Here is a 27,695-nt window from a genome sequence, read left to right as displayed (position 1 = left end):
CGTGGATTTTTTTATTTTTTTATTTTTTTTGCCATCTGCCCCCTGGCTTCTATCACTGTAATACTGTTCACACAGCATTTCTACAGCGCCCCCACCCCTCATTCTCTCTCTCTCTCTCTCTCTCTCCCTCACACACACACACACACACACACACACACACACACACACACACACACACACATACACACACACACACACTCTTCATCAGAGGCAGCGGAGGCGTCATCTTGTTCAGGCCTCATAAATAATTTCCTTCAGCTCAAGTCTGGCCTGGAAACCTACCTTTCACTCCATGCCATCCGCTCCCCACTCCGAGTGCAACTGGCCCTCCCTCCCTCCCTCCATCCCCCATCCCCTCATCCCTCTGACTCCCCGCCATCTCTTCTCCCACAACGCTGATCCCTCTCACTTTGCCTCCCCGTCACAAGCCCGCCCCTCCCCCGCCCCACCGGAGCGAGCGCTGCCATCCACGCGCTGGCTCCGTGCCCTCCCGCTCGACCCCTTCCTCTCGTACAACAATCTCCATCCGTCTCCGGTGCATTGCTTGCAAATCAGGGGAACTCTCGGCAGCGAGAGTTGGGGGTGGTGGTGGTGAGGGGGGTGGGGTGATCCAGAGGGGTCAGAAAAAACGCATCAAAACCGCAGCAGCGCCTGGAGCGCATTGAAGCAGGGTCTCGGCACTGCTCCTCCACGCTGTCATGCAATAAACAGCTGTGTGGCACCGCTTTTGCATTCATTTGCACTTTCTCCCCGCCGCGCTACGGCAGGAAATGAATGAATAAATATAGACGCAGAGTGAATGGGACAACATAGAAATGACAACATTGGATTATAAGGCGGCGGAGAGAAGGTGTTTAAACCCAATCAATACTATTTCTTTCCTGACAATGCATTGTTTACATTTGAGAGTCCTGAAAGAAGCAAAGCATGAAAACAGTTGCTGTCAATATTGTCAAATTACTCTATTTAACGTGGACCAAACTGTTTTATATAGCGTTTTACTTTCTAGTATGATGGTCGCCATAGTGGCATTTTAAAATAAAGTATATTTTGTCAATCCAAGACACAGAAAAAAATGCTGTGCTAGGTTAGTAATGATGAAGGTCTTCTGACCGAAACGTTGCAGCAATAAAAACAAAAGGAAGAGAGTCGAGGGGTGTGCGGGAGCTTTTCTCGATTTTGGTCTCACTCTGGGGTGGCACCCTTCTCTGACGCACCTCTCTTTTTGGGGGTGCTGAGAATTCTTTTGGAATTTGGGAGGTGCTAGGTTAGTAAAACATAATACTGTGTACCAGGAAGGGATGTGTAGCTGTGGTGGGATACTGGTTTTATCAGAAGCACATTGTAAGTTACCTTAAACAACTTTGACAGATTTTAGAATTGAAGAAATGATCATAAAAATCATGGTGAAAATGTGAAACACTGGTACTGGCACTGGTTGTTAACGCCAACACACGCTATTTGTAGCGACAATCAACTGAATCAACTGAAAATTATATTTTATTAGATCTTCATTGTGCTCATTAGTCAGTATTATAGAAAAGATAAACTATAGGAAATTAGCATTTCATGACTACAAGGATCATGTTTGAGATATTCCTCATTCAGCCTGACAGCACAGCTTCCTAACTAGTAATTTCTTGTAGATGTGGCACAACAAATGGAACTGACCAATCCGTGCAGATCCGCGTTAGTAAGGCACCAGTCTGAAGCAGATGTTATTTTTACAGGATCAATAAGAATCCCATACGGAGAGAGAAGGGGGGAAGGGTCTTCGGCACCAGTTAAGTTGAAGCACAAACAGGACCTCGCTAGTTGCAAGCGTGTAAACAGTGGCAGCTGTAAGACGGATGCTGATGTATCTGCAGCGGAACGACCTCGCTGCCAATTAAAACGAGAGTCAAGAGCAGCAAACTAAACGCTTTCCTTTGCTCCCAGCCGACGTTGGCAAGGGTTCAGCCACCAGACGGTGACGGCCGTCGCCCCGCAAGCAGGTCAGTGTGAGTGGAGCTGCTGGAGCGGAGAAATCTGATTGGTCCGCTCTCATTGTGACAGTAGCGTTGCCCAGTCATCTTGCAGGGGGCTATTATTTTATATTCAGGGGAGGATGTGGGTGTGGATGGGGCTTCCGATGCACTCTTCCCAAGAAAATAACGAGGGAGGGATTTGAAAGCAAATCCAGTGATAAATGTCATAATTTCAGGAGCCAACAAACTGCCGGTGAGAAACACTTCCCAATAAACCACTTCCCAATATATAATACAAGTCAAAAGTTTGGACACACCTGTTTTTTCCTAATCTTTACTACTTCCTACACTGTAGATACAGACTGAAGACATCAAATATATGACCAAGTAATGTGGATTAATGAGAGCAAAGAAAAAAATGTTATGTACTTAAATATGTGATGTTATATATATTTTATATGAAGGGTGGCTATTCTAAATGATCTAAACTATAAAACTTGTTTTGAGTTTTTTTTCACACTTTTTTGTTTAAGTTCAATACACATTCCATATGTGTTTAGTCATAGTTGTGATGCCTTGAGTGACAATCTACAATGCAAATACTCATGAAAATTAAAGAAAAACCCATTCAATCAAAAGTATGTGTTTTGACTGGTAGTGTATATGGCACTCAAATCTTCCTGTGACTAACCTGTTAATGCCAGGGAATATAATATATGTAAAGACCATCCCAACAGCATCGTAATAACAAAAATACTTGTGCATCCATGAGAAAAACAGCCAGTCAGGGAAAGGAGGAAACAGAGGATGGATGGAGAGAGAGGGAGAGAGGAGGGGGAGGAGGGGGAGAGAGGTTGGGTCTAGCAATGAGTGTCTGGTCCCTAAGGCTGTGTGTGTGTGTGTGTGCGTGTGTGTGTGTGTGTGTGTGTGTGTGTGTGTGTGTGTGTGTGCCTTTCCGTCGGCCTCCTCTCACAGCTCAATAATGATAAATAAGTCAACCTGCTCTCTCCTCCCCTCAACCCCGCTCGCTGCTCCTGTCACACACACTTCTCCTCTGTTCATCCACCCCTCCACTACACTCCCAGTGGTAATGAAGCAACAGTAGGTACTAGCTGACAACTGTGCAGACCAGAGTTTCATCTATATTCATTCTGCCGCGGCGGGCCGCCACGGGGGGACCCCCCTCTTCCTGAGAGAGACAAAACAACATCCCTCCATCCATCCATCCATCCCCACGTCTCTCCCCTGGCATCACTTTTTGCAAATCTCCTCCCTCATGCAAAGCTAACGGTGCGTCATGCAGGTTGAAGCAGGTTTCAACGTGTTGCAGTGGGTAGTGTTGTACTTGAGATTGGTCTTGGTCTCGAGACCACTTTTTAAGGGTCTCAGTCTCATCTCGGACTCGGAGGCATTTTTACTCGGTCTTTTCTTGGTGTCAGACCCGGGATTTTTGATCAAGACCGGTCAAGATTCAGCCAACACTACAATGACAGATAATAACAGAAAATAATCCAGCTGCTGCCTTGTTACTCTCTGTTTGTGACACCCAGAGTGACACAACCCCTTTTTCCAAGTTAATTTATTTTTTATAAGAGATGTTGCTGTTCGATTTAGAAGAAAACTTGAATTTAAAAAAGATACTGGTAATTTTTTTCGTTTTTTTTTTTTTTTTAACATATATATATAATGTCTTGGTCTTGTCTTGGTCTCGAACTCCAAATATCTTGGTCTTGTCTCGATCTTGATACTCTCTAGTCGTGATAATGTCTTGGTCTCGGTTGGTGCCGTCTGGACTACGACACGACGGTAGGACACGGAGGTGCAAACCTGCGCAGAGTTTCCAGACACAAACTTAGAGAGCCGAAATGGAACGAAGGCTACGAGTGTAGGTACGGTTCTGTGAATCAGGCACGGACGACCACCACAGTTCTTTGTCACTCGGAATCCTCGCGCGCCCGTGAGAAGATCCTGCAGGAAATGATCTCCGTATGACGCAGAATACTCAGCATAGTCATCCGGGTGGGGGTTACAGGTGACTTTGCTGGTGTACATGGTCGAATGGAAGGGAATATCCAGTGCTTACAGCACCGCCTCTGGCAGTCATCAGGGATTCATAGAACTGTAGTTATATTTGTAAACTTTGTAACTTGAAAAGGTTAAAGTGGATTTTAAAACAATAAAATCTCAAGGGTGGGAGTGAAGCAGTTATCGCTGGAGCGAAGCATCAAACTGTTCAGACTGTAAAAGTGTGTGTGTGAGTACGTGTGCGCGTGAGTGCATGCGTGCGTGTCTTGACTTAACCTTTTTGCACATGTTTAGGGACATATTTGTCACTGGGGGAGAACCTCTGAAGTCAGTCTATTGATTAAAGCAACCAAAGTGATCATTTCCCCCTATTGTCTCAACAAAAGGAAAAATAGAACTCGGAGGAAAAAAAATAAAGGCGTCGGAGGAGAAGGAGGCGCTGGAGGAAAAAAAGTGAAAAGGAAAAGTGAGAGAGGCAGTGAAAAGAAAGAGCTGCCCAATATTTTCTGCTTGTGTTCGCTTCGGTCTGGTGTGTGTGTGTGTGTGTGTGTGTGTGTGTGTGTGTGTGTGCGTGTGCGCGCGTGCGTGCGCGCGCGCGATGGAGTCTGGAGGGTCCTAATTGCTGCTGAGGTCAGGCTGCTGAGCAGTTAAGGGCTGTGTTTGATGCAGGTAAGAGAGTGGAGCGTGCGCGTGCACGGGCGCGTGTGCACGGCCGCGTGCGAGCGTGTGTATGTATGTGTGTGTGTGTGACTGCTGCTCTGCATGCCCTTGACTTGCAGCTGGCAAACAACGCTTTAGGCCCCCACAGCTGCCTCATCATTACTGTTCACAGGGATCCCCTGCCACACACACACGCGCGCGCGTGCACGCACGCACACACACACTGAGAGGGACTTAGTCACTGCTACACAGGCGCAGACACAAAAAAAAAAACAGACGCACGCAGACTTACACAGAGACACTCACCCCTTCCCGCAGGCTCCTCATTAAGCCAGTGTAGGCGGCAGCGGGAACGAACCACAGTCCCTCTGGGGAGCCTCTCTTCTTCTCCTGATAGAGAGACATAGAGAAGATGGGGAGAAATGGCGAGAGGAGGAGGTGGAGGATGGGGGTGCGGCACTGGGGTGAGGCGGCGGCGGCGGTGGTGGTGGTGGGTGGGGGTGTGCAGGGGCAGCAGAGGAGCGGGCTGGGAGTGAGAGACAGGCGGCGAGATAACGCGCACGAGATGCGAGCGGAGCAGCGGGAGGAAGAGGGCGAGGAAGGGCCAAGACGGGGAGGGGAGACCAGCCGTGACATCTTGATTGCTGGCCTCCCCTGTGTGTGTGTGTGTGTGTGTGTGTGTGTGTGTGTGTGTGTGCGTGCGTGCGTACGTGTGTGAACACACTCGGCTGACTATTTCAATTGAGCCTGACCCTGTTGTTTGTTTTTTTTTCCCAACACATTGATTTTTTTCCTTCTTCAGTGCACCAGCATGTATAATTTCTAATTTTGCGAGGATCTCATCAGCCCCGTCCCAATTTCACATAATTGAAAGATAGAGCAATTCTAATTCTAATTCAATTTTGTTGTAAATGTAAAGTGAATTGGTCCTCGCACGTCCTCGGTATTGATGCTGATTTTGTTGCTGTTTTATCAGTCAAAAACGTTCAAATGTTAAAATTTGCATTTACAGTAAAATTCAACACATTTGCTTGTTTGACAGTAGCTGCGTTTCCATTACAGTTTTTTGCAAAATAAAAGATATTTCTAAAATTTTGAATTGTGATTTGCAGGTGTTTGGTCCATTGAATGGTGTGAAGCGCATAAGCTGTAATTCTCGCCAAATTTCGTCCCGCGAGACCCCACTTTGAGGAGGATGGAGGTACAAAACATTTTGTATTTTCCAGCAAAATTCATAACATAACATTCATTCTTGATGTCAAGAAAAATCTGTGTTTTTCCAGTACATTTCAGCTGTAGCTGGCTTTTAAATTGTGGCTTAGGGTGTGTACTTATATTCCAGCACGATCCACAAAATTAAAATTTTTCGGCCCCAATTTTCTTTTTTTTATCATTGTGTGAAACAATTCCCCAATTCACTGGCAGTGAGCTGAGCTCTAGGCTATATCTAACCTTGAGGATAAATACTGCACTGGAGGCTTATCGCTGCAGAGCGGAGCATGCGATTTTATCTGGGGACATTTAAAGGGCCATTACACAGAACTGAAATACATCAGTGCTCAAGTTACTTCAAAAGACTTCTGATGTATTCCAGAATGGCAACGATAAGAAATTAGTTATTTTGGTATATTGGTGTTTAGGGATCAGGTTTAACCGAACTTAATTCATTACCACCAACAATTATTAACACAGAGGCATCATTAAACGTGGCCAGAGAAGCTCGCAAATAATAATTTTTCTTTTCTTTGTGTTACCTGAAGGATGCTAAATGCCATTCTAGCAGGTTGGTTGCGGCCAACATTATTTCTATTAGCAGCAACGAAATATACAAGCTTGTGAAAGTTAAGAGGACGAGCAGTTTAACAGCAGATGTGAAAGCCAGCGCATGACGGTTCTTTGCTGAGACAGGCGTATTCCTCCGGCGGAGGCAATGCCAAAGGAATATAAATTACGTCTCTAATCTCAAAAAATAAAGCCAGAGGCAAGTTTTAAGACTGCGCCAATACTACGTTCAAAAACAGAAACCCTCGAAGGCCCGCAACTAATCATTGTCACTCACCCAGACGCTCCAGAGAGTCGCGGCATTTGCTTCTCAAATCTTCTGCATGGCCACATTTCAGCAACGTTCTAGCGACCACCGACAAATTCATGAAAATATTGTGCATTATTCTAGATATAAAAAAACCCTCTGCACAATTCTTTGTTGTTTGTATTGCTGTATCGCTGTATTGACATCGCCCCTGTGCCACCTCTCAAGAAATATTCTATATTGAACTTTCATCTTTTGTGTGAAAAAGGGGCTAAAGATGAGGTAGTTACAGTGCAGTTACTCATTAGGACGAGTAGCCCTGTGCAGGAGCGGAAGTCGGCTTATTAAGAGCTTCTCCAGGACGCTGATGAGATTTTCCACAGCTTCAAGAAAGTATCAAGTGTAATCAGGCAGAGCGATTGATTTTTTAAGGTTATCCATCAGTCATGTGAGCAAAAAGCCTGCACTTAATCAACCTGCCAGCGCAAGATTGAGGTTAATCAGAAATAAATTGGAATCACCTTTTCTAATGAAGTCAAACAAGGCCTCCTTCATTCTTTCTGTGGTAATTTTCAGGGCTGGAGAGGTCAATTCACCTTCAATTCAATCTAGTCGGCTTGCAAATTTAAACTCCATTATCTAATGACGGAGCACTCGATTTCACTCGAGAATGATGCCGTTTCTCACTGAAGTAATGTGAAAATGGCATTTGTTCTAATTCGAGTCTAACACAGGTGTTTTCCTTGGGTCACTTTGAGACATTGTGTTTTATAACCTGCTTAAAGGTCCCAATTTGCGGGATTTAGAAGTATCGTGCATAAGCAGTTGGCACTGCAAATGATGACCGTGTTGAACCTTGTTTCCTGACATCCGATTGGAACTGAAACCTGTTTCACACCTGGTCCAATGTTCTTCTGAGGGAGTTTTATGTTGTTATCCAAATATAAATAGTTTAATATGTCATACTGGTGGTTACATGCAGACTCTACCTGAGAGGCAATGAGGTAGAGGAACTCCCCGAGTGTTGGCAGGACAAAGCGCTTGATTTTACTCTTCTTGAGGTTGTCCCTCAGGAGGTCAGTCAGTGTGGACACAGCCTGGGAAAACAGAGGATGGATAAAGATTCATTAGCAGATAACCTTCAGATTTCTCTGCATAATTTAGAGCTTCAACTAAAGGGTGACAGCACATTAAAAGACATAAATTCCCTGGAAAGGTAGCAGTCACCAATACAGCACCTGGGTGAATACCAAAAAGATAAAGATGCATAACTGGCACTTGATCAGCCAAATGGAAAATACCAAAGTGGTTGATGACTTGGTACTTATATCATTTTGTTGCAGCAACATTCATACATACTGAAAGTAAGTTACCACCCTTCAAAATGTTCAATTATGAACATTGTTTGTCTTTTCATAAGCAAATGCTCTCAAAGAAAATAAAAAATAAATAAAAAATGCAACTTTCTGCCGATTGGCTGATCAGAAATTCTGACCAGGTGAAAATAATCCCAAATGGGGCTTTCCAGGGTAAATATATAACAGTACAGACTTAAAATCCCAGCAAATGAGGTTCAATGCTGTTTCATTTCCACGCAGCCTTGGAAAATAATCCAGCGAATAAATATTGTCGGCCATCAATGCTATACCAACAATGTTTTTTTGCAACTTTTTAATCACTATTCAGCGCTCAAAAACAGATGGGGATTATACAGATTAGAGAGTAAACAGAAAAAGAAATGCAAGACGGGAAGGCAGCCTCACTGTGAACCACAAACAACGCGCACCCGGAGTGAATTACATCCTGATGGAATCATGTATGCGCGCATGCATACACAAACACACGCATCACTTCGGAGGCATTAAGTACATGCACATGCATAACAAGCGACATGAAGGAATGCGGCCATATGTGCTTTTAGGGAAATGCAAGCATGCACACGCATTAAATGTATGCGGAAACTGCCGCGTCCTGGCATTAGTGTCGCTGCAGCTCTGGTCTGAAGCGACTTCTGCCCGACTCCACCGTTTCTCACACTTGCGTTCCTCTACTGCCCCTTTTGAACTGTCAAGGGTAAACCACTCGCGATACCGGAAACGATCCGATAGCCGATACATCTTAGGTTTTGAACATTTTTTTTTCCACCGCGCCCCTCTTGGTTGGTCTCTCTGTCGTACAGAAGAGAATGATTAAAGAGAGTGATTAAAATTGAAGTTGTGAGAATAAAGTCAAAATTTTTAAATTAATGTCGAAATTTCGTGATTCTAGTCGAAATTTTGAAAATAAAGTTAAAATTTCGAGAGTAAAGTCAAAATTTCGTGATTAAAGTCAATATTTCAAGATTAAAGTTGACGTAAATAAAGTTGAAATTCCAAGACTAAAGTCAAAATGTCGAGAATAAAGTCGAAATGCTCTGCGCACAAGCCTAGCGGAGTACTTCCGTTTTCGCAAGTTTCCTGTTTACTTCGATTTTTTTCCACGAAATTTCAACTTAAAACTGGAAATGGAAACTTAACAAAAATCTTCCTGTAATATTGTTTCTTCTTCTTGTGGCCTAATCCTCTTTCGTACTTTCGGCATGCGGGGTTGTGAGGTGGCACTAACACGAGTTGTCACTGAGCTTGGCAGTTGGGTATCATTAAAAAATTATAGCCGAAATGCCCACATTTGCAGTGTGCCTCATCACATCCTACTTTCTAAAAATCCTAACAGTTTCTACCCTGCCGCTGGAAATAAACAGCAGTTGTGTTACGCTGGCTTTGTCCTTTCTGCTCCTCGAGTGAGCTAAAATAAAATGATTGTGGCTGAATGGAGGGGCGGAGGGTGCGGGGGAGGTGTGGGAGTGCGAGGGAGGTGTTGAGGGTTCGAGGTTGGTCACACAGCTGCACTCAGCCAGGGGGTGCTGAAACACACCAGTGGGCATTATGAGCTTAAATTAAAAAAAAAAAGAGCATAACACACTCACGCACACACGCACACACACACACACACACACACACACACACACACACACACACACACACACACACACACACAGTTCCATTACGCATCATCATTATCTCAGCATCTACATTCCCTCGGACCAGTTATGGAAGTGAGCGCACAACAACAAAAACACATGCCCTTAATTAACATACATAAACAATGTTCCTGAAATACTGCAGGGAGTTGGAGAAAAAAAGAAGATTCCTGCCAGCGCAGCACGCCGAGGTGCCGCATGCACGCGCACGAACGCATGGCCATGCAAAAACAGGACGCGTGAAGATTCGCCAAAAAAAAATATTTAAATGCGCACACGCTGGCGACACCCAACTGTTTGAAGGCAGAATTAAGAGCAAAATGTTGTCAGATTACGTCCCATAAAGACAGCGGCGCGCACGGCTTCCCCGCTAATGCGTGGCTTGTCTCCACTGAAGTGAGAAGGGACTAAGATGCCGAGCAGTAATGCAGCATTGCACTCAGGTAACCCTCTTATCTTCAAGCGCCCAGCTTCTCCCACCAAAATTTGCCTCAAGGGGGGGAAATATGGAACTTTTTAAACCAGGCCTGTGTTTCTCTTACAGAATATTTTTGGGGTGTGTGGTAAATATGACAAAACGGAGCGGAAAGTTTGAGAATGTGTACAGTGAAATTGCCTGGAGAGGGCAGAGGGAGCAGCGTCGGGAAGGAGCTGACGGATGCAGATGCAGCCGGAGCTGGCAGCGTTTCAGCACGAGGACAAGTGTGCTGGTTTCCTTCTGGGGTCGTTTTCAGCAGAGTCTTCTGGTGGGTTATGAGGGAAGTTTGTTGATGATGCTGCTCACTAGTAGCCTACAACGCTGCAGTATTGCAGCTTACAAGGGCAAGGTCTGTTCTGTAAAGGTGGCGATGTAAAAGAGCAGTTGTGCATCACACATTCACAAGTGACTCTAAAGACTCGAAATGCAACGTTATAGAATTTCCTTTGTGTCATTTTGTATAATATATTGCAGGGTTCAGGGTAAAATGGATTAACATTACGAGTGGAACCAATAATAAAGCAAACAAAGGTGTTGGTTTCTGGACGCAGATGTCGTGACTTTGTGCTTAGCATCCTTGTGGGCAGTCACAACAAACCGATATGGGCGAGGAACACACACAGGGCCGCGCTCACGCCTCGCCAAAAAGTTCATTGGCGATTTCACTTCCGTACCGAGTTGCTTTGGGAGCTCCGAATGCATCGAATGTCGTCTGCAAAACATTTTCCCAAATGCTCACCTAGCGTTGTGACATTCGCAAGGAGACCTGAGAAGAAACGCACGGGTGGACAGAGGAGACGAGCCGCAGATAGACAGCCCTGTGTGTGTGTGTGTGTGTGTGTGTGTGTGTGTTTAGAGGTGTGTGCGTGTGTGTGTGTGTAGGGGCAAAGGGTGGGGTGATCGAAGTATACAGTGTTACCATAGCAACTAAGCCCAGCCCTCACACTCCAATCAGCAGGACTGCAGCAGGAGAACCCCTGCTGAGAACACACACACACACACACACACACACACACGTATAAGCTGTTTTGTTGGTCATCAGTCAGTATCTTTACGACGGCACAGTGCAAAAATAAAACATTTACATATTTGAGTGCGCACAAACAGAACGACACAACGGTGCCAGGAAACAACACACACAGGTCCCCTGCTGAGTGCACACAGAAATCCAACTTATTGAAGTCCAAGCATTCTCACTCATTTTCTTACACACACAAACACATGTGCGCGTGCACGCGTACACGCACACACGCGAAAGCAGAACCCCCCGCTGAGTCTATAGATGGACGTGCACTTGGCCGTAGACACAAATAGAGAGACACACAAAGACACACGGACACAGATGTGAGGCTTTGTCCTTTTCTTTGCAATTTGTTATCCTACGGAAGCTGCAGCGAGCTAGGGAGGGTAGCGGGGGTACGGGAGAAAAAAATGTTCCGCCATTTGTCTTTAACAACAAGCACGACGGGGGAGAGAAAAAAAGGAGGAAAGAAAAAAAAACACAACACAGCTATGCCACAGTCGGCCATTTTGTAAATCGCCGTGACGGCTCGGTAGCACTAAAGTGTCAGAACAAGTGGAGAACGAGAAAAGAAAAGGACAGGAGCGGGGAAAAGGCAGCGGATACGGGATCAGAGCTGGCCGGAATGGATTTCACTCGGAGTAAATGGACGTGATGGAGCAGGCGAAGAGACAAAAGGGAGGCAGAGATGGTCGAGGAAAAAGGGGGACGGGAGGACGGTGGTTGGTTCAGTTCACAGTGAAAGGGGTGGGAAGCAGGAGCGCGGCTCGGCACCTCGCCACCGTACAAAACCGCTTTTTACGTTGAATTAGTTCAGCACCACCCTTTGATCGCGTCTAAGTGTTTCCGCACACCGCGGCGTGTGCACGTCGGCGTGTGTGCGCGCGAGGAGCCCGCAGTCGAACGTCTGAATCCTCAGTGTTGGGTTTATGCGCAAAAACAATTGTCAGTTAATGTCAATTAGCCTTGATGGAGCAGCAGCAGCTTCCGGGAAAATGAATACGGGCATAAGCAGCTTCGTAGCTGCACGACTTCACGGTCTGCAGCCTGATTAAGAGTAAAAACCAGGTTATGCTAAAACAGAAACAATCCAACATGGCAATGCAGGGATCAATATCAACATCCTCAGACAGGAAATAAGTAATAACTACTTAAGAAAGAAGTAATTGACTAGTTTGTCCCTATATTGTAACATTAATCGTATTAATCCTTCACCTATGAACCTTGGTGTCCACACTGCAGTTTCACTACACCAAACTCTGTAAACACAACACACACCTATATATAGCTCATATATATATATATATATATATGACTACAAGAGGGTTCTGCTTGATTTATAGGTTTAAGACACATTTTGGACTTGGGACACTGCTGGATGAGCCAGTGGAACTTTGCTTGTTGTGTGTCTGCACAGCAACAGCAGTCTCTCGCATTATTTTGGAAGATAAATCCAGGAAACTGCGCAGAATTTAAATAAAGTGATAAATAAAACATAAACATGGGAGCAGCGACGAGGCTTGACAGGATTTTTGGGAAAAATGATGATGTATTGTGCTGACTATATGAGCCAAATCAAGCAGCAGCTATATATGTTTGGTCTGGAAACAAGATAAAAAAAAATAATAAAAAGTTACTGTTGGAAATAAATGTTTCAGCTGCCTGCAAGGTGTTTGGAGCAGGCAGTGTCACAGTGAGACTGAGCGATGCTACATCTGAGGCTGAGGCGAAAAAGCAGTCTGGTGGGTTTTTAATGCCCCCTGCTGGTACACACCGGCACAAATAAATTAGACGTTGATTATTTTCGATACCTTGGTTTGACCAGTTTTCCTCCAATGAGTTCTGTGTTTCAATTAATGGAAACATGGTGACTTGCAGTCAAACAGAGAGGAAAATCACTGAGAACATCCAAAGATTCATTATACAGGTTAAATAGTCTATGCGTCAAATCGTATTAAATGTACAGAGGCAATGTATAAACACATACTGATAATAAAATATAAAATACAAACTGTGATAAGGACAAATGTCAGCTTTGTGTCCTTTAAACACTTTAAAAGTTCCATGACAATGTATGCATTTAAAAAGCAAATAGAGGTCAGCGTCAGGTGTTTACTGCCATCTCATGGACAGAATCAGTATTGCAGCTTTCAGAAAGCGAAACAGCTATTTCTGTAAAGACTGAGCTGTGGAAATCTTCACATTTGCAATACTAGTTACATCTTAGCACAAGTGCGTGCAGACTCATTTGTGTGTGTGTGTGTGTGTGTGTGTGTGTGTGTGTGTGTGTGTGTGTGTGTGTGTAGTGCCTGACCTCAGAGACAGAACTTTGACTCTCCTCCTCAAGTTCAGTACAATGCAAAGCAAGCAGGCCCATCAGTTTGAGAACTTTGCTCCTCCTGGAAAAACATTTGCAAAATGTGAAATTCAAACAATCGTGTTTAGCTCAACACAAATACACAGTAACATTTAAGACACACACACACACACACATACAAAATTAACTTACACATCCAAGTTAGGAGATTGTCGCGACTGTTGGTTGAGTAATGAAAGCTGGGTGGAAAAAGAAGGGAAGTTAGAGAAATATATATAGAGTTTGAAGGAAGATCAACTGATTTTTCATATTAGGCAATAACAACAACGAAACTTATTAATGGAGAGAAGGCCAATCGGATAAAATGAGGCTACTTCATCAAAGTCATAATTTTTTTGTGAAACTATGTTGTAACTGAAAACATGTATGATGTATATTTTCTTGCTTCTAATCTCATGGCAACTTCAGATGAAATTGAAGCAGTTGTTTGGATTCTTGGGTAATGTCATTCAGACTTTTCCTATGTACTGTGGATAATTAAAGACGATTTGAAAGAACCAAAAAACTGCTAAAACATAATGTCCGGTAAACACAAACCAAGCTAGAATAATAACCGCTAGAGAGGGATTAAAAACTATGAGTTATCCCTCGAGGTTTGCAGGCAGTTAAATGGAAAAGCAGAGGCATTTTGGAGCTGTGTCCAGTGTAATTCCCAGCAATCATCACGGTGTCCTACCACTGTTGAGTTTATCAGTCTGTTTGCAACAACTTTCTGCCAGACCACGGAGCAAAGGTAGCACAGCAGGTTGAGCCGGGAGCGGATGGCCATGGCGGCGGAGCGGGCCGGGGAGGAGGGGGAGAGATGGGCGGAGGTGCTCGGCTCAGCGAGGGCCGAAGAGAGCTGCGAGAGGAAGACCGCCCACTCCTCATCGCTCAGGGACGGCAGCCTCTCGACTGCAGGGAAAACAAATGGAAAAGAAAATTGAGCATTGTAAATCATCAATAACTTCCGCAGCACTGCTACAAAATGACTCATCTGAAAAAAATTATTGCACCCTACCCGAATGTACTGGCACGCAGAGCGTTTTGGGATCGAACCGTCCATTGGGAATCTTAAAAATCTGAGGTGGGAAAAAGTGAACAGGCTTGGAATGTTTTCAATTTCAGTGTTTATCGATGGAAAAAAATACACATAAAACTTGACCGTCTACTACTACGTATAAATGATTTGCTTCACACTTTTAAGCACATGCAGAAGTTTAACTAAAAAACACCTTCAAATTAATACTTAACTCCTGCACTGAACTACATGCTCAACATTTCCATTTACAAGTCAATCAATCAGTCAGTCAAACCTTCATTTAATTAGGGAGTAACATAAAAGAGATAAAAACCAAGGGACATGGTTAAAATGACAGACTTAAGCATAGTACAGCAACAATCACAGAGGAAAGAGACTACATAACATAAATATCACAGAACACACAAGACAAACAAGGGACATCGTTAAAATGACAAATTTAGGAACAGGAGCCAACAAAACAACGCGAGTATGTAAGAGCGCAATGAGCAGGGATGACGTAACCACATAAAATATCACAAACATACAAGACAAACATGACCACTATTGTCGTTGACATGTGACAAGAAGAGGAACATTGTCGAACAGCCAACAGCATGACGGGTGGGCTGTACCTTGGGATTGTCAATGACTGGTGTGACAATCATTTCCGAGTCGGTATAAAGAAGAGCCTTCGCACAGCAGCTGATGTCGGAGCCAGTGATGGCCTGGACACAGGGGGCAGGAGCAAGTGTTCGGTATAGTAGAAAAGGGTTGAGCACTTTCATTTTACATTTATGTAGACTAATATGTATTCATACAAAATAACACACAAAAAAAACACCATTGGATGCCTTATTGAGTAAAAGCACATTATGTTGTATGTATGTAAATGTAAAAAGAAGCTTCCTCAGCTGAAAACTCAGCACAGTGGCAGCAACCTGTGTTTCGTCGGTCCGGTTCAAGGAGTCTGTAATGCTGCAGCTTTTCCTCAAATTTGCACAGGAACTGGAAACACAACATGTATTAATGTGAAGTTGTTTGGTGATGGTTGCTCGCTTGCACGAGACAAAGACGAGACAAAGATCTGATACAGCCCGAAAATCATTCTACTTGAGACTGGATGCATCATTTTGCAGAACACATGCACTAATGGTTTATTAATGCACTAATGGTTTTAATGCACTAATGGTTTATAAAACCTTGCTTATATCTGCCTCTGCACAACTGTGACTGCTCTTGGAAACGCTGCTATTCGAGGGCGAAAACTCTCTGTGCTCAGTACCTGAGTAAAAAAATTGTGTCAGTGTCGTCGTCGTCTACGCCGCACTTTGGCCTGAGCGCCGGCATGTCCTCTGCAGACGCACAAGAAATGCACAGTAGAGCCTCTTTTGGCACGTTTGACGTGCACGCACACACACACACACACACACACGGAAGGTGAAACAGCAGGAAATATGTTACCGAGCTTGAATGACTTATTTAGCTGCAGGCTGTGGAGCTGCTGGCTCCCACTTAGCTGGAGGTCATCTTCGGCCCCCGCCTGCCGCTCCGCTCCTCTCTCCTCGTTCCTGGAGGCTCCACCACGTGTTGCCCGTCTGCCAGTTGTTTGCAGGTCGGCCTCGCAGCGAGGATGAAGGGTGATGTGGCTGCCGGGGAGCCCGTTTGCATCCCCTGGGTCCAAAAAGTCAGGAATCGTTGTATGTCTGTGGAATCACACAAAGACACAGACTAAGAGGAAATAAACCAAGAGGAAGGGAGCCTATTGAGTATTTGACTGAACGCTACGACAATATTGCCTTCTTTATGTGATGCTGATGTGGATTGCATCATTTTAAGAGGTTTTTTTGAAACCTTTCAGTCACTCTCAGTGGATTAACACGGGTGAGGTTGGACACGCACGCATGCATGTGCACAGCAAAGCACCTCAAACTCAGTGAGCGAAGTCCTTCACAGCTGTTCACTTCCTCCTGGTTTTGGTTCTCTTCTTCTGCGCGTTCTTCCTCTTCTTCTGCATACTCTTCCTCCCTGATCGCTTCTCTCCAGAAAGGATGGCCCAGCAACTCTGGCCAGCGCATCCTAGGCAAAACGGGGAAGTTGTTCCAGTGCAGCAATAACACAACATGATTAAAACATATATCATATTAGCATACACAACCAGTTAAAAGTTTGGACACACCCTATACATTTAATGTCTTTTCTTTCATTCTCATGGCTATTGACATTGCAGTTTAAAATAACTCAAACACGTTTTATATTTAAATTCTTCATAATTCTAGCATAATCTGACAGGGGGCTTTTCCTGGTAAATTCAATGGGGATGATTGGGACAGCAGAATTATGTGGGAGACCGACAGACCTCGTCTCTGGGGTTTTGGTGAGCAACCTGCTCAGGAGATTTCCGAAGTCTTCACTAGGAGGGCAGAATGAAGGGACTGTGAGAAATGACACAAAATGTTATTAAAAATGAAAGGCAGAAAGATCAGCATTCACTAAGCCCTCATCTGCCACTTTAAACTTTGATACGGCAACATAGAAATATTTGCGTCAAACATTGCATCTGCGTCGGAATATGCAATTGATTCCAAAGCTTGTGTTTTTACTCATAACAGCCAGCCCCGTTTTTTTTCTTAAAGTTGAGCTGGGGAACTGGGATTAAAAATGTACCATAGCAAAATAGCAAACAGTGGTTAGCTCATTTTCATAGCAAGAACCCTCCAGGACCTAAACACACTTGACCTTTCCCCAAACAACACAGGCCTAAACGTGGCAAAACATTTATTACCAGTCTGTCTCAAGGGAGGAACGTCCTGATGTAAAATCATCTCTCTCAGTTCATCGGGTCTATCAGAATGAAAGGGCGGCCGGCCTGGAAAACAAAATCAATTACAGTGTCAGGTTAAAGTGTACGTGCAATATAGTTGTGTATAGCACTGTGTTTTGAAGTACACTTTATCGTTGTCTGAATAGATGTGAAATGGAAGCAAAATATATTATCCCTGCATTTCTCAGATATCCTTTACTTCCTACCCAAACTCCCTACCCAAACATTTAACACACATCTTTTTTTTTAAGCCCAAGTTTCAGGTCTCATCATGTTTAATGCATGAACAGGCTGCTGCGCATGTGTGCACGAGTGCAGGTACCAGTGTACATGTAGTAGAGGATACAACCCAAAGCCCAGAGATCAGAGCTGATACTGGTTTCTGATCCCTGCAAAACCTCTGGAGCTCTGTAGGCCAGAGAACCTAAAAATGAAGATAAAAAGAAAGAAATTCTAGAGGCATGTACTTTTTTAAGATTGTCATATTCAAAAACACAGTGATTTGATTCTTAGCAAAAACGGTTGAAATATGAGAAATTGTTGTAACCTTGATTAAATAAAGCTAAATATTTTATATTATATATATATATATATATATATATATATATATATATATATATATATATATATATATATATACATATGTATATATATATATATATATATATATATATATATATATATATATATATATATATATATATATATACATATATATATATATATATATATATATATCCTCTCCATTCAAGATCAAACTTTTTAGTTCCAGCCAAACTGCTGTTCAAATTAGATAACTGACGTATTATTGAATGTTGTGCAGTACTTAAATGCAACTTTCTTCCACTGCTTTGAGAAAGAAAGCTACTTCAGCGACACCATTTTCCCCAAAACATTATTTCTGATTCCAATCATGTATTAAATGCACAGAAATAAGTATTTGGGAAATATGCTTAAACGTGACTCTTTATATTATATTAGCCGAAGTTGGGGGGCCTTAAACCCCATATTCTGTGTTTATGCTGCTTAACAACAGTGTATTGTCTGACCACTGCATATGGTCACAATCATTATGATGATGATGATCATCATCATATCCTCTTGATTATTAGCAGGTCACTTGTTTTTCTACATTATGTAATAAATAGCAAATAAATAAAATACATATTTCCGTACCTTCAAACCTTTTCTTAATGTTTTCAAATGTCTCCTTGTGATTTTGCTCCTCTGACTCCTTACAGAAGGAGAACAAAGTACAGAAATCTTCCAGTGTCTCCCCATCTGCTTTGGACATATAGAAGTTACTATACTTCAGACTGTGACTTCCATCGAGGAGAATCTAGACATTGCAAAGACAGTTGTGTTATTCTTTCATAATACAAAACAAAAATTCCATCGTATTTGTTATTATGATACATTATTTATTTATTTATTTTTTTAAACCCAGTGGATCCAAACCTTGGCAGGACTTAGGTCTGAGAGAATGATTCCAAGTTCATGAATGTATTTCAGTCCTTTGACTAAGTCCCATCCAAACTTCCCCACCACATCCTCTCGTAGACATCCATCCTGACCAATGATGTATTGTAGAGAACCACCTGGTTGGTTGGCAAACAGCAGAAAAAGAGAGAAAAAAAGGCCAAAGAATAAGGGTCAGATAGAGCATTGCCTGACATCTTTGGTTCCAAAGTCCGATACAACAGGCCCAATGCTGCAGTCTATAAAACTAAAGAATGCATTTATAGAAGTTCTGCATTTTAGGGCAGCAAGAAAACACATTTACCAACAAAACCCAGATTAACAACTGACCTGTGCAGAGCTCCACCACCATCCAGAGGTGGTTACTTGTCTCATACCACTCGTAGAAGCACACTATGTTCGGATGATTCAGATCTTTACTGAGACGAACCTATTAGGAAAACATACATGAACATTATTTGTAATTTGACCTGCACAGTTAGAGGGAATATGTCCAGTGTATAATTTCTTGTTTTCTTATAACATATTGAGATTAATGTCATTTGACACACTAAAAACTCATAGAAATGTGACAATTTTCACAACTCATGAATACAGCCAAAAAGCAGCATCCTACATGGTTAGTGAAGAGAAGTCTCTTGGCTTTGTCAGCACAGATGATGGCGACATAACTGAAAGTCCCCTTCTTTCTCCCCTTACGGACAACAGAGCTGCTGCCAACACCGAGCTCCTCATAAAGGATGAAGTTCTCCATCTGCTGCAAAAATGGAAAACGCAGGGCTCGTTTATTCTCATGCGTTTTAAAGTCAACTCCAAATAATTTCAGGATAATGTTAACATTTTTTGGTGTAACTTCCCAATTAGGGATCCATAAAGTACATGTATTACATTCAATAAATAGACACGTTCCCCCTAGCTATAATATATAAACAGCTTAGCACTTCATCGTTCACTTAGAAAGATATGGACAAGTCATTGAAGTGTCTTAGTACAAGTGTCTACTTTTTCTGGTTACGTTTAAGTGAGCATCAAATGAAAAACTGCAGGCCTTGCTGTTTGTGTTCTGGGAGTTTATAATTTCAGCTTCAAATCACGAAAATTCGCCACGACAGTTCGACTGCTCCCTGGAAACAGAAAGTAATCATACATGTAGAGAGGTGAGAGAAAGAAAATCAATGTATATTTACTATTTCTGACCCCTGCGCAGTAAAAAAAAAAAGTATCGAAGCACCCACCTCTTTATTGACACGGAGCTCAATGGCGGAAACGCGATGGGCCTCGATACCGTGACAAAAGAGGGGAGAATGGAATCTTTCAAAGTTAGCTAGAACTATCACAGTCTTCTTTTCTGTTATTTTAATTAGAAACTGTATATACTTTACTCTGAACATGTTTAAGAAGCATGTATATATAAAACCTTCATTTAAGAACTTAAAAAGAAAATTGTGTGGAACCAGAAAACCCCCCCAAATTGCAATGGACTGCGCCTGCGTTGCCAGGATACGAGCGAGAACACAACAGACAGCACATGCAGTACAACAAAGTTCGGAGCTTCACTATCGTGGTGGAATACTGCCAGGTCCCCCCCCCCCCCCCCCCCCCACACACACACACACACACACACACACACACACACACACACACACACATCACGTCATGCGCTGAAACAGACCGGCGGCATGACACAATGCGCTAATGACGCGCCGATTGGTTGATGGAAATTTTGGAGCCCCTTTTAACGACTCTCATCTGTAATATGACGATGAAAATATTATAATGATAGCAGCTAGGTATGAAGTTATTTCCTTTTTTGAAAGTTAGGTTTAAGTTGCACTGACATCTAATTTATGATAGACAACCTTTTTTCAAAGTAAAATTGGCGATGACGTTCAAGCTTCGAATAAAGTAATAAAATGTAAATAAGGAAGAGTGACAATGAAGTTGGAGTTCTGAATGAATTAGGGAAAGGACCGTGAAACTTCCTCAAATTGGTATATTGTAAAAAGGGATTTCGGACTCTAGTTCCTCTCACCAGTTTTTCTTACAAAATAAAAGCACATATTGGTTAAAACTGGATAACATTCTCCGTTCAGTTTGAGTCAAAATTTAAAAAAAAAAAAAAAAGAGAGAGAGAGAGAGAGAGAGAGAGAGAGAGAGAGAGAGAGAGAGAGAGAGAGAGAGAGAGAGAGAGAGAGAAATCTAAACAAACTAGCTATTTTCGAGGCTAAGGTTGGGAGTGTTTTCCTATTGAAACAGCAATGTTGAGGATTTCCAGACTACAACAGATACATATAGTATGTGTGGAAAGATGACGGTAGTGTTATAAATAATTTCAGACATAACAGATAACAAAATAATGCTGGTTGGTTGACTTAATTTTTTTAAATTTAATTCAACATTTTGCTAGCAGTAAACATTACTCACCAAGGACTCAGAATGAGCCCTGAAATAGATCTATGTATTTATAATCTATGTATTTGTGTTTGAAAAGCATTCTGTTAATAGATCACAATTAAATATAGTGGTGCCATTCTCCCCTAATATAATTCAGATCTTGCTCTAATGGAGTGACTTGTGTTCTTAGTTCAGTCAAGTCAAAAAAATTGTTTACCAATTTCCATGTACAACGACAATAAAACTATTCTATTTTAAAGTAGATGTCACAAACTAAAGTTGGTAAAAGCAAATTAGCGTGAGGTTATCAATATTTGCCATGTGTGAATTACATAAAATGTCTAAAAAATAATGTTCAGTGTAACTATAATGCAGTTATACCGTTATATACAAATTGTGTTATGCACACAATTTGTCGTTCTGTCTGGCACTTCAGGGAAACAATAGTTATCTTCCGCTCTCAGGTGATTGCATCATTAAATTATTTAAAACAGTAACGAGTTCACACTTACATTGCGAAACCAGAGCCGAAGTAAAACAGTTCATTTTGAAACTACTGCAACCGGAAACAGCCTCGTGTTCCTGATTTCTTGACCACTTCGACGCTTCAGCTTTGTCTTTATCAGCCTAGCGGACGATCCTCCAGCACAGAAAACTGATAAAAGCTGATAAACGTGTTTTGACTGAAAGAAAAGTGGCAGTAAATGACTTCTCGGGGCCACTTGGATTGTTTCCGCCTGACTTTGTTTGAACATCCTGCTCCGGAGTTGGTAGACTTTGCCTCAAACAGAGGGAGCCACGCCGGGAGAACCGCTGATCAGCGTTTCACTCCTCGCCGGACGGACGAAACTGGATTATCGTTTCCTTTCCGTGGAAATCTCCAAAATCTTCTGTAACGGTAAGAAGGTTTTGGTGATTTGAAGAACTTTTCTCTTTTATTGAGTGGACCGTGTTTTTTTTTTTACCCCCGCAGAGGAGCAGGTGTAGTGAAGATAACGCGCAACTCTCTCTCACATGTGGTTTCGTTTTTTTTTTTTTTTTTTTTTTTTTTGTTGAGAGGGTGGGGTGATGTAATTAGCAGTTTGTGATGGTTTCTTTTTAGTGAGATCGTTATCACATTATCAAGAGTAAACCCTAATCCCATCACAGGAAATCTGCCCCAACTCATTAAAAATGGCTAAAATACCAACATGAGGTGGGGGTGATGGGTGCTGCTCTGCGGGTCAGAGGGATCATGTGTGATGGACTATTTGAATCCTTTATAATACACCTTTTTATCAGTTAGTGTATTGTTATGACTAGGGATTTTTATAATGCATGAATGAGGTTATCTTTTTCACATTCAGAGTTTCCTGTGAGTTTATGTGCTGAATACCAAAGGTTGAAACAATAGTTTGGCCAATAGCCAACACAAATGTTTCTCTCTCCATTATGCAGATAAATGCTTCCTTATTTGGTGTGGGAGGGGGGGGAGAAGATGCATTTGTCTAATGTGAATGATGCCCGATATCTGCCATGTTAACTCATTTTGTAGAAAAACAAGTAAAACATTGACTACCATGAGATGTACTCAAATATGTATTAATCAAGGGAGTGATGACATTGAGCTCAAGGTTGGCTGTAGACTTGACTAAGTGTGTCAGCAGGCTGGCATTGGAAAAAAATAATACATACAAGGAGGTCAGTTTATTTTACTCAAGCTGCTCTTCTAAAAGCGGGGAAAGTGTTTGTCAGGCCGTCCAGCACAGCTAAATAAGGTTCCAGCGTGTCTGCCAGCGAACAGCACATGACCTGTGGACGGTCCAACATGTCTCACGGCTCACGCTCATATCTAGACTCAACTGTTGACACAGCCAGAGGCCTATAAAAGCCCAAACAGATACAGCATGGGTGACTGATTGGCTGCGTTTCGTTCTAATCGGACCTCTCTCTATCACAACGCAACACGCACATTGTTCAAAAGGGTTGTTGCATGTGACAAATAACATAAAGCTGTTCATTTACATACATTTGAAATCCCCCCCTTATGTGAAAATGGACACAGATGTAAAACTGCCAGAGAACTGGTGAGTAAATGCCTGGAAAATTCCTCATCTTTTTGCCGTGTTGTATTTTCCTTCCTGCATGTGAAAACGTGACGACATCGTGTACGCTTGCACACACCGCTTGTCGACTGAAGGCATAATCACTTCATAGTTTTATGACTGGCCATGTCATGGCCAAAACTTTCATTCTGACTTATTAGTAATTCATTTATTATGCAACACTCAGAATATTCAAGAAAATTTGAAGATATGATTTGTGTTGATACAGCAGCAGAATTTTGAATGTGTTCATGAGCTTGACTAATTTGAAATGACTCATAACTCGTGAGGACAGTCATGTGCAGCAAAAGTAAACAGAACAAGGATGTGTAATAGAGCACATAAAACTTTGCAGCTACTCGACAGAGCAGTGGTAAAAATTACAATGTACTTAAGCCAAAAGCATGGGCTATAGAGCAACTGTGTTTATTGTTAAATAGTGTTATGAATGACTTCGATCTATGACTTAGGTGGCAATATCTAATAATGCAGTAGGACTATTTTCCTCTAAAAAAAACAAAAAACAACTGTTAATATGCAGATAAAACAATTTCATTTTGGCTTTATGTAACAAACTGAAGAGTTGAGGATGTGAGGTTACGACTGAGGGTTCTTCAGAATCATCCTGCTACATATCCAGAGTCAGAGCCACGATAACCAAAAACAAGACGGGAGATAAATGATGCTCTATTGTTGTAATTTTGTAGGATTTTTTTTTAGTGCTAACAACACTATCTACTCCTTTACTCCACTTCTTTATCTTTTCTCATACTGTACCTTTAATCACTCTGTCCATCTCTTCCCTCAGATTTTTTTCCTACATGAGATTTCCTTTTCACTGTGTGATGCAAGAACAGCAAGCATTTGTTGTGTGTGCAATCATCAGTATCCTGTAAATGCATAACACAGAACATGCAGAGAAAGATGGGCCAACTTCCTGATCATGTGATTGATGGTCTTTAAAATCTAGCTCCCTTCTTCTGTTTTTTGTCTCTTCCCGTGAGATGAAGTTAGATTGTGTGGCTTGCCAACAGCCTAGTCCTCAACCCAAGTGTGGGATCAGATCTGATATGTTGTATGAGCTTGTGTGACTAATGACACCATGTTGGCTGACCTCTGACAAATCCTGGAGGAGGAATGGGATGCCATCCCACAGCCACATGTGACCACGCTGCCGATCCACCTAATTAGTAGCAACCTGGCTGCTGTGGCTCTGTGTGGATCTTCCTGCTACTGGGGCTCATTTTTTGTGCAATAAATAAGAACAATTACAAATTTGGCTTTGGGACTGATAGACAACCCCTAAGAACAGAAAACAACAGAGTCGGTACCAAGCTCCCACAGGCTTTTCAGTAGTGCTGTTCATGTAACAAATCCTTATGAAGGAGACACTATTTGATTAGGGAATAAATTAGCTTTCCAAGGTCTGAAAGTCCAGCCTTGTCCAAAAAATACCAATGGGCTCGTTAATAGATGGCCAGACAAAAAATATTCCCATTTTGCAAGTGTTATATTCTTATTCTATTTTTTTCTTTAAACTCTACACTGTGAACCTAAAAAGTCGGTGGGGCATGATAAGGGGTCCTCTGTGGCTCCATTAGCTGGCAAGCACATGGTATTGGAGACACTTGATGCATATTGAATGCCAATAAGCAACATGACAATATGATGTGCATTAAGCCCACCCCGGGGATGCAGTTGCCACTAAATCTCAATGCTACGACTGCCAAAGTTTCCTTTGGTATCCAAAACCTTTGTCTTGCTTTCAAGCTCAGATTCTTAAAAACTGCTGCTGTTACAAAATGTTGACTTTTAAAAAGACAAAGATATAAAATGACTAATTCCATTTCAAATTTCATCTGAAACAAGTTATCTAATTACCTTGTCCTAGAGTCATTGATCAACTTCCTTTCTTTCAATGTTTCCGTTTTCCCCATACTAAGTTTGCAAAGGATATTTAATTATTGATTGGATCAAGTGGTCACTGAGTGATTGAGAGATCCTTTTTTGTCTGACCTTCTGTTCCAGTCAAACCAAAACATCTCCAAAGGTTTATCAGAAGTTAAAATATCTCAAGGAGCATTTGCGAATTTGCTAAAACCAAAATAAATACATTTGTTCACACATTTGTAGATGAAATTGCCAGTCAAAAATTAGTCTTGAAGGAGAAAACAATAAAGAAACCCCTGACAGACAAATTAGGTTATGAGGAAGTGTTCCACTTATCTATGACTAATGGGAGCCAAAAGAATTTGGCATTGATGCCAACCCCATTTTTAACTTAGAGGGCAGATAAGGATGATGAAGTCAGTGAGTCAGTGTGCATCAACAAGTCCATCTCAGTCCCATTAGCTGGGACAGCTACAGGCATTGAATGGCTGGAAACCAAAATGGGTTCAAGCCCTAATGCTCGTAGTGATCAGCTGTTGAAAGAGAGGACAAACCTCAGCTCCCTGCCGCTAAAAACCTCTGCTGAGGCCTGTTTGCTAAATTGATGTATTGACCATTGCTGTGGCTGGCAGTGGACACACTGTTCTGCAGCCACTGGATGCAAACAAGTTGCTTTTGTGCAAGCCACAAGTGGCATCTGTTACTGTTCTCTCATACTTCAGATCTCTTAATCATAACTCAATGGATTTTGTTCAGTGATGAAACTCAACTCAAGTTGCTCTAGAACAACTTTATGGTTTGAAAATAACGAATTATAAATAATTATATTTGTCAACATGCTTGTTTTTTGTTTTACCTGCTATGCAATTTGACATTTTATTACCTTTGATCATTTTGCTGCACTTTGATTATCTACAAACTTCTCATTCCATTGCCATACGAACATTAAGAGTTAAATATGTGAGGCTGAGAGGCGATAAGATACGTTTGTGCTTCAGTTTCCCTTTGTGGCCAGGCATGCAACAATATAACACATAGCATCTGTCAGTGTGTTTGCACCGTGTGTGTGTACATGTATGAGAACATATTCCCCAATGTGCCAACGCCCCATCACGCAGACGCTTTTCGCAATGGCATCATTTTCGTGTCAACCTCAACTGATTGCCCCGGTCTTTAGTCAAGTGTCGTGACATTCTGTTGCTCAAGTATGCCCTGTAGAACTTGTAGAATCACCATCATAAATTACATGTCAGGAGCTTGTTGTGTATTGTTTTTGCCTGCATATGCAGTTTAAAATAGATGACTGCATCGGTGACTTAATGGCCGTGCCCAACCGCAAAACCACCAAGCAGCGCTTTCACTCAGGCTTCGACTTGGAAAAGTGAGATTTGTGCCTAGTAATGACGTAAATGTCATAGTAACTGTAAGCAGATATATGTGATCGATCTTTGATGTCTTTTCCAGTATCTCAGGATCAAATCTGTGTGGTAGCAATTTAAGCCAAATGGCAAGGAATTCAAGCCATTCAATTCAAGACCTGTAACTTTTCATTACAATCTTGGGTATATCCCATCCCATCCGGTCCAATCGTAAACAGTACTTTGGTTTCTGGCTCGCCATGTTGCCACTTGCCACTGTTGATATTTGATGAATGTTATTGTACTGTTGTTATGGAAATAATAAAACAAGTAAATAAATTGTAAGACATCCTCCTACTTCCTCAATTGTTGTGAAATGTTAACTGTATTAAAACCGTTTTAAAAATTAGGAAAAACTAAAACTAAAAACAAGTCAGTGCAGCGGGCCACCTTTTCAGTAGACATGTTATGTTTGGTTGTCATTGGCAACGGTATTTGGGCATCTGGACACCCTCAAGAATGGAAACTGCATGACCCATTTTCCCACAAGCTACTGGGGTATGAGTGAGTCAGGTCTTTAGAGATGGATGGGGTGGAAAAAGGAAAAACAGGGCGCATGGAGGGATCATAGTGGATTAGGAAAGAGGACGGTGTTTTAAAGAGAAAATGGGACGTAAGCGGAAGGTGCAGGCAGCGCAGACAAACACACCTGTGTTTGAAGCGCTGAGCCAAGAGTGAGCCGAGGCGCAAATATCAAGCAGCGTCTTGACAGCTGTGTGTGTGTGAGTTGACTATTAATAGTACGTTCCTCCCTGCTGCTTGGTGATTCAATACATTTGCCTTGTCTGCCTTTAACTGCGTCACCTCCATCTGAGTAACACAGACGTGTGTCTGATCTTCAATCCTCCAAAGTGACCTTGCTGCTATGTTTAAAACTTGGTGGTTTTGCTTATTTACTGTGTTGGTGGTCAGTTGCACCCAGCTGAAGTGGTATTTGGAAACTTTTGTCTCGCTCCTAGATAGAAGAATATACTTCAGAAGATAATTACCATTGTTGATTATCATACGCTAAAGAACTTTTGTGTGTATG

General features: G+C 42.2%; 1 protein-coding gene across 4 annotated transcripts in view; it reads right to left on the bottom strand.

Annotated features, from left to right (window-relative positions):
* Nucleotides 1–20,292, bottom strand: part of ulk4 (unc-51 like kinase 4) — a 67,736-nt gene extending 47,444 nt beyond the window's left edge. Inside the window, exons 1-19 of one of the 4 annotated variants that reach the window (XM_076012809.1) lie at nucleotides 19,928–20,292; nucleotides 19,496–19,633; nucleotides 19,210–19,309; nucleotides 18,859–18,998; nucleotides 18,577–18,739; nucleotides 17,723–17,824; nucleotides 17,362–17,445; nucleotides 16,936–17,011; nucleotides 16,503–16,655; nucleotides 16,041–16,282; nucleotides 15,862–15,931; nucleotides 15,518–15,584; nucleotides 15,212–15,304; nucleotides 14,577–14,637; nucleotides 14,253–14,470; nucleotides 13,709–13,755; nucleotides 13,514–13,598; nucleotides 7,671–7,778; nucleotides 4,959–5,042 (exon numbers count right to left, since the gene is read on the bottom strand). In XM_076012809.1, the coding sequence (XP_075868924.1) occupies nucleotides 4,959–5,042; nucleotides 7,671–7,778; nucleotides 13,514–13,598; nucleotides 13,709–13,755; nucleotides 14,253–14,470; nucleotides 14,577–14,637; nucleotides 15,212–15,304; nucleotides 15,518–15,584; nucleotides 15,862–15,931; nucleotides 16,041–16,282; nucleotides 16,503–16,655; nucleotides 16,936–17,011; nucleotides 17,362–17,445; nucleotides 17,723–17,824; nucleotides 18,577–18,739; nucleotides 18,859–18,998; nucleotides 19,210–19,309; nucleotides 19,496–19,633 (2,031 nt within the window). In that variant the 5' untranslated portion in view covers nucleotides 19,928–20,292. Of the gene's footprint in view, nucleotides 1–4,958; nucleotides 5,043–7,670; nucleotides 7,779–13,513; nucleotides 13,599–13,708; nucleotides 13,756–14,252; nucleotides 14,471–14,576; nucleotides 14,638–15,211; nucleotides 15,305–15,517; nucleotides 15,585–15,861; nucleotides 15,932–16,040; nucleotides 16,283–16,502; nucleotides 16,656–16,935; nucleotides 17,012–17,361; nucleotides 17,446–17,722; nucleotides 17,825–18,576; nucleotides 18,740–18,858; nucleotides 18,999–19,209; nucleotides 19,310–19,495; nucleotides 19,637–19,881 lie in introns of all 4 variants that reach the window. The other 3 variants (XM_076012806.1, XM_076012808.1, XM_076012805.1) reach the window with 3 other exon arrangements.
* Between the last annotated feature and the right edge of the window lie 7,403 nt (nucleotides 20,293–27,695).

Source organism: Nelusetta ayraudi, unplaced genomic scaffold, assembly GCF_046127955.1.
Source record: "Nelusetta ayraudi isolate G7.1 ecotype Tasmania unplaced genomic scaffold, CSIRO-AGI_Nayr_v1 ptg000136l, whole genome shotgun sequence".
In the NCBI taxonomy this organism is placed as follows: Eukaryota; Metazoa; Chordata; class Actinopteri; order Tetraodontiformes; family Monacanthidae; genus Nelusetta; species Nelusetta ayraudi.
Note: the sequence above shows the minus strand (reverse complement) of the source record. Positions and strands in the feature narration are given on the sequence as shown.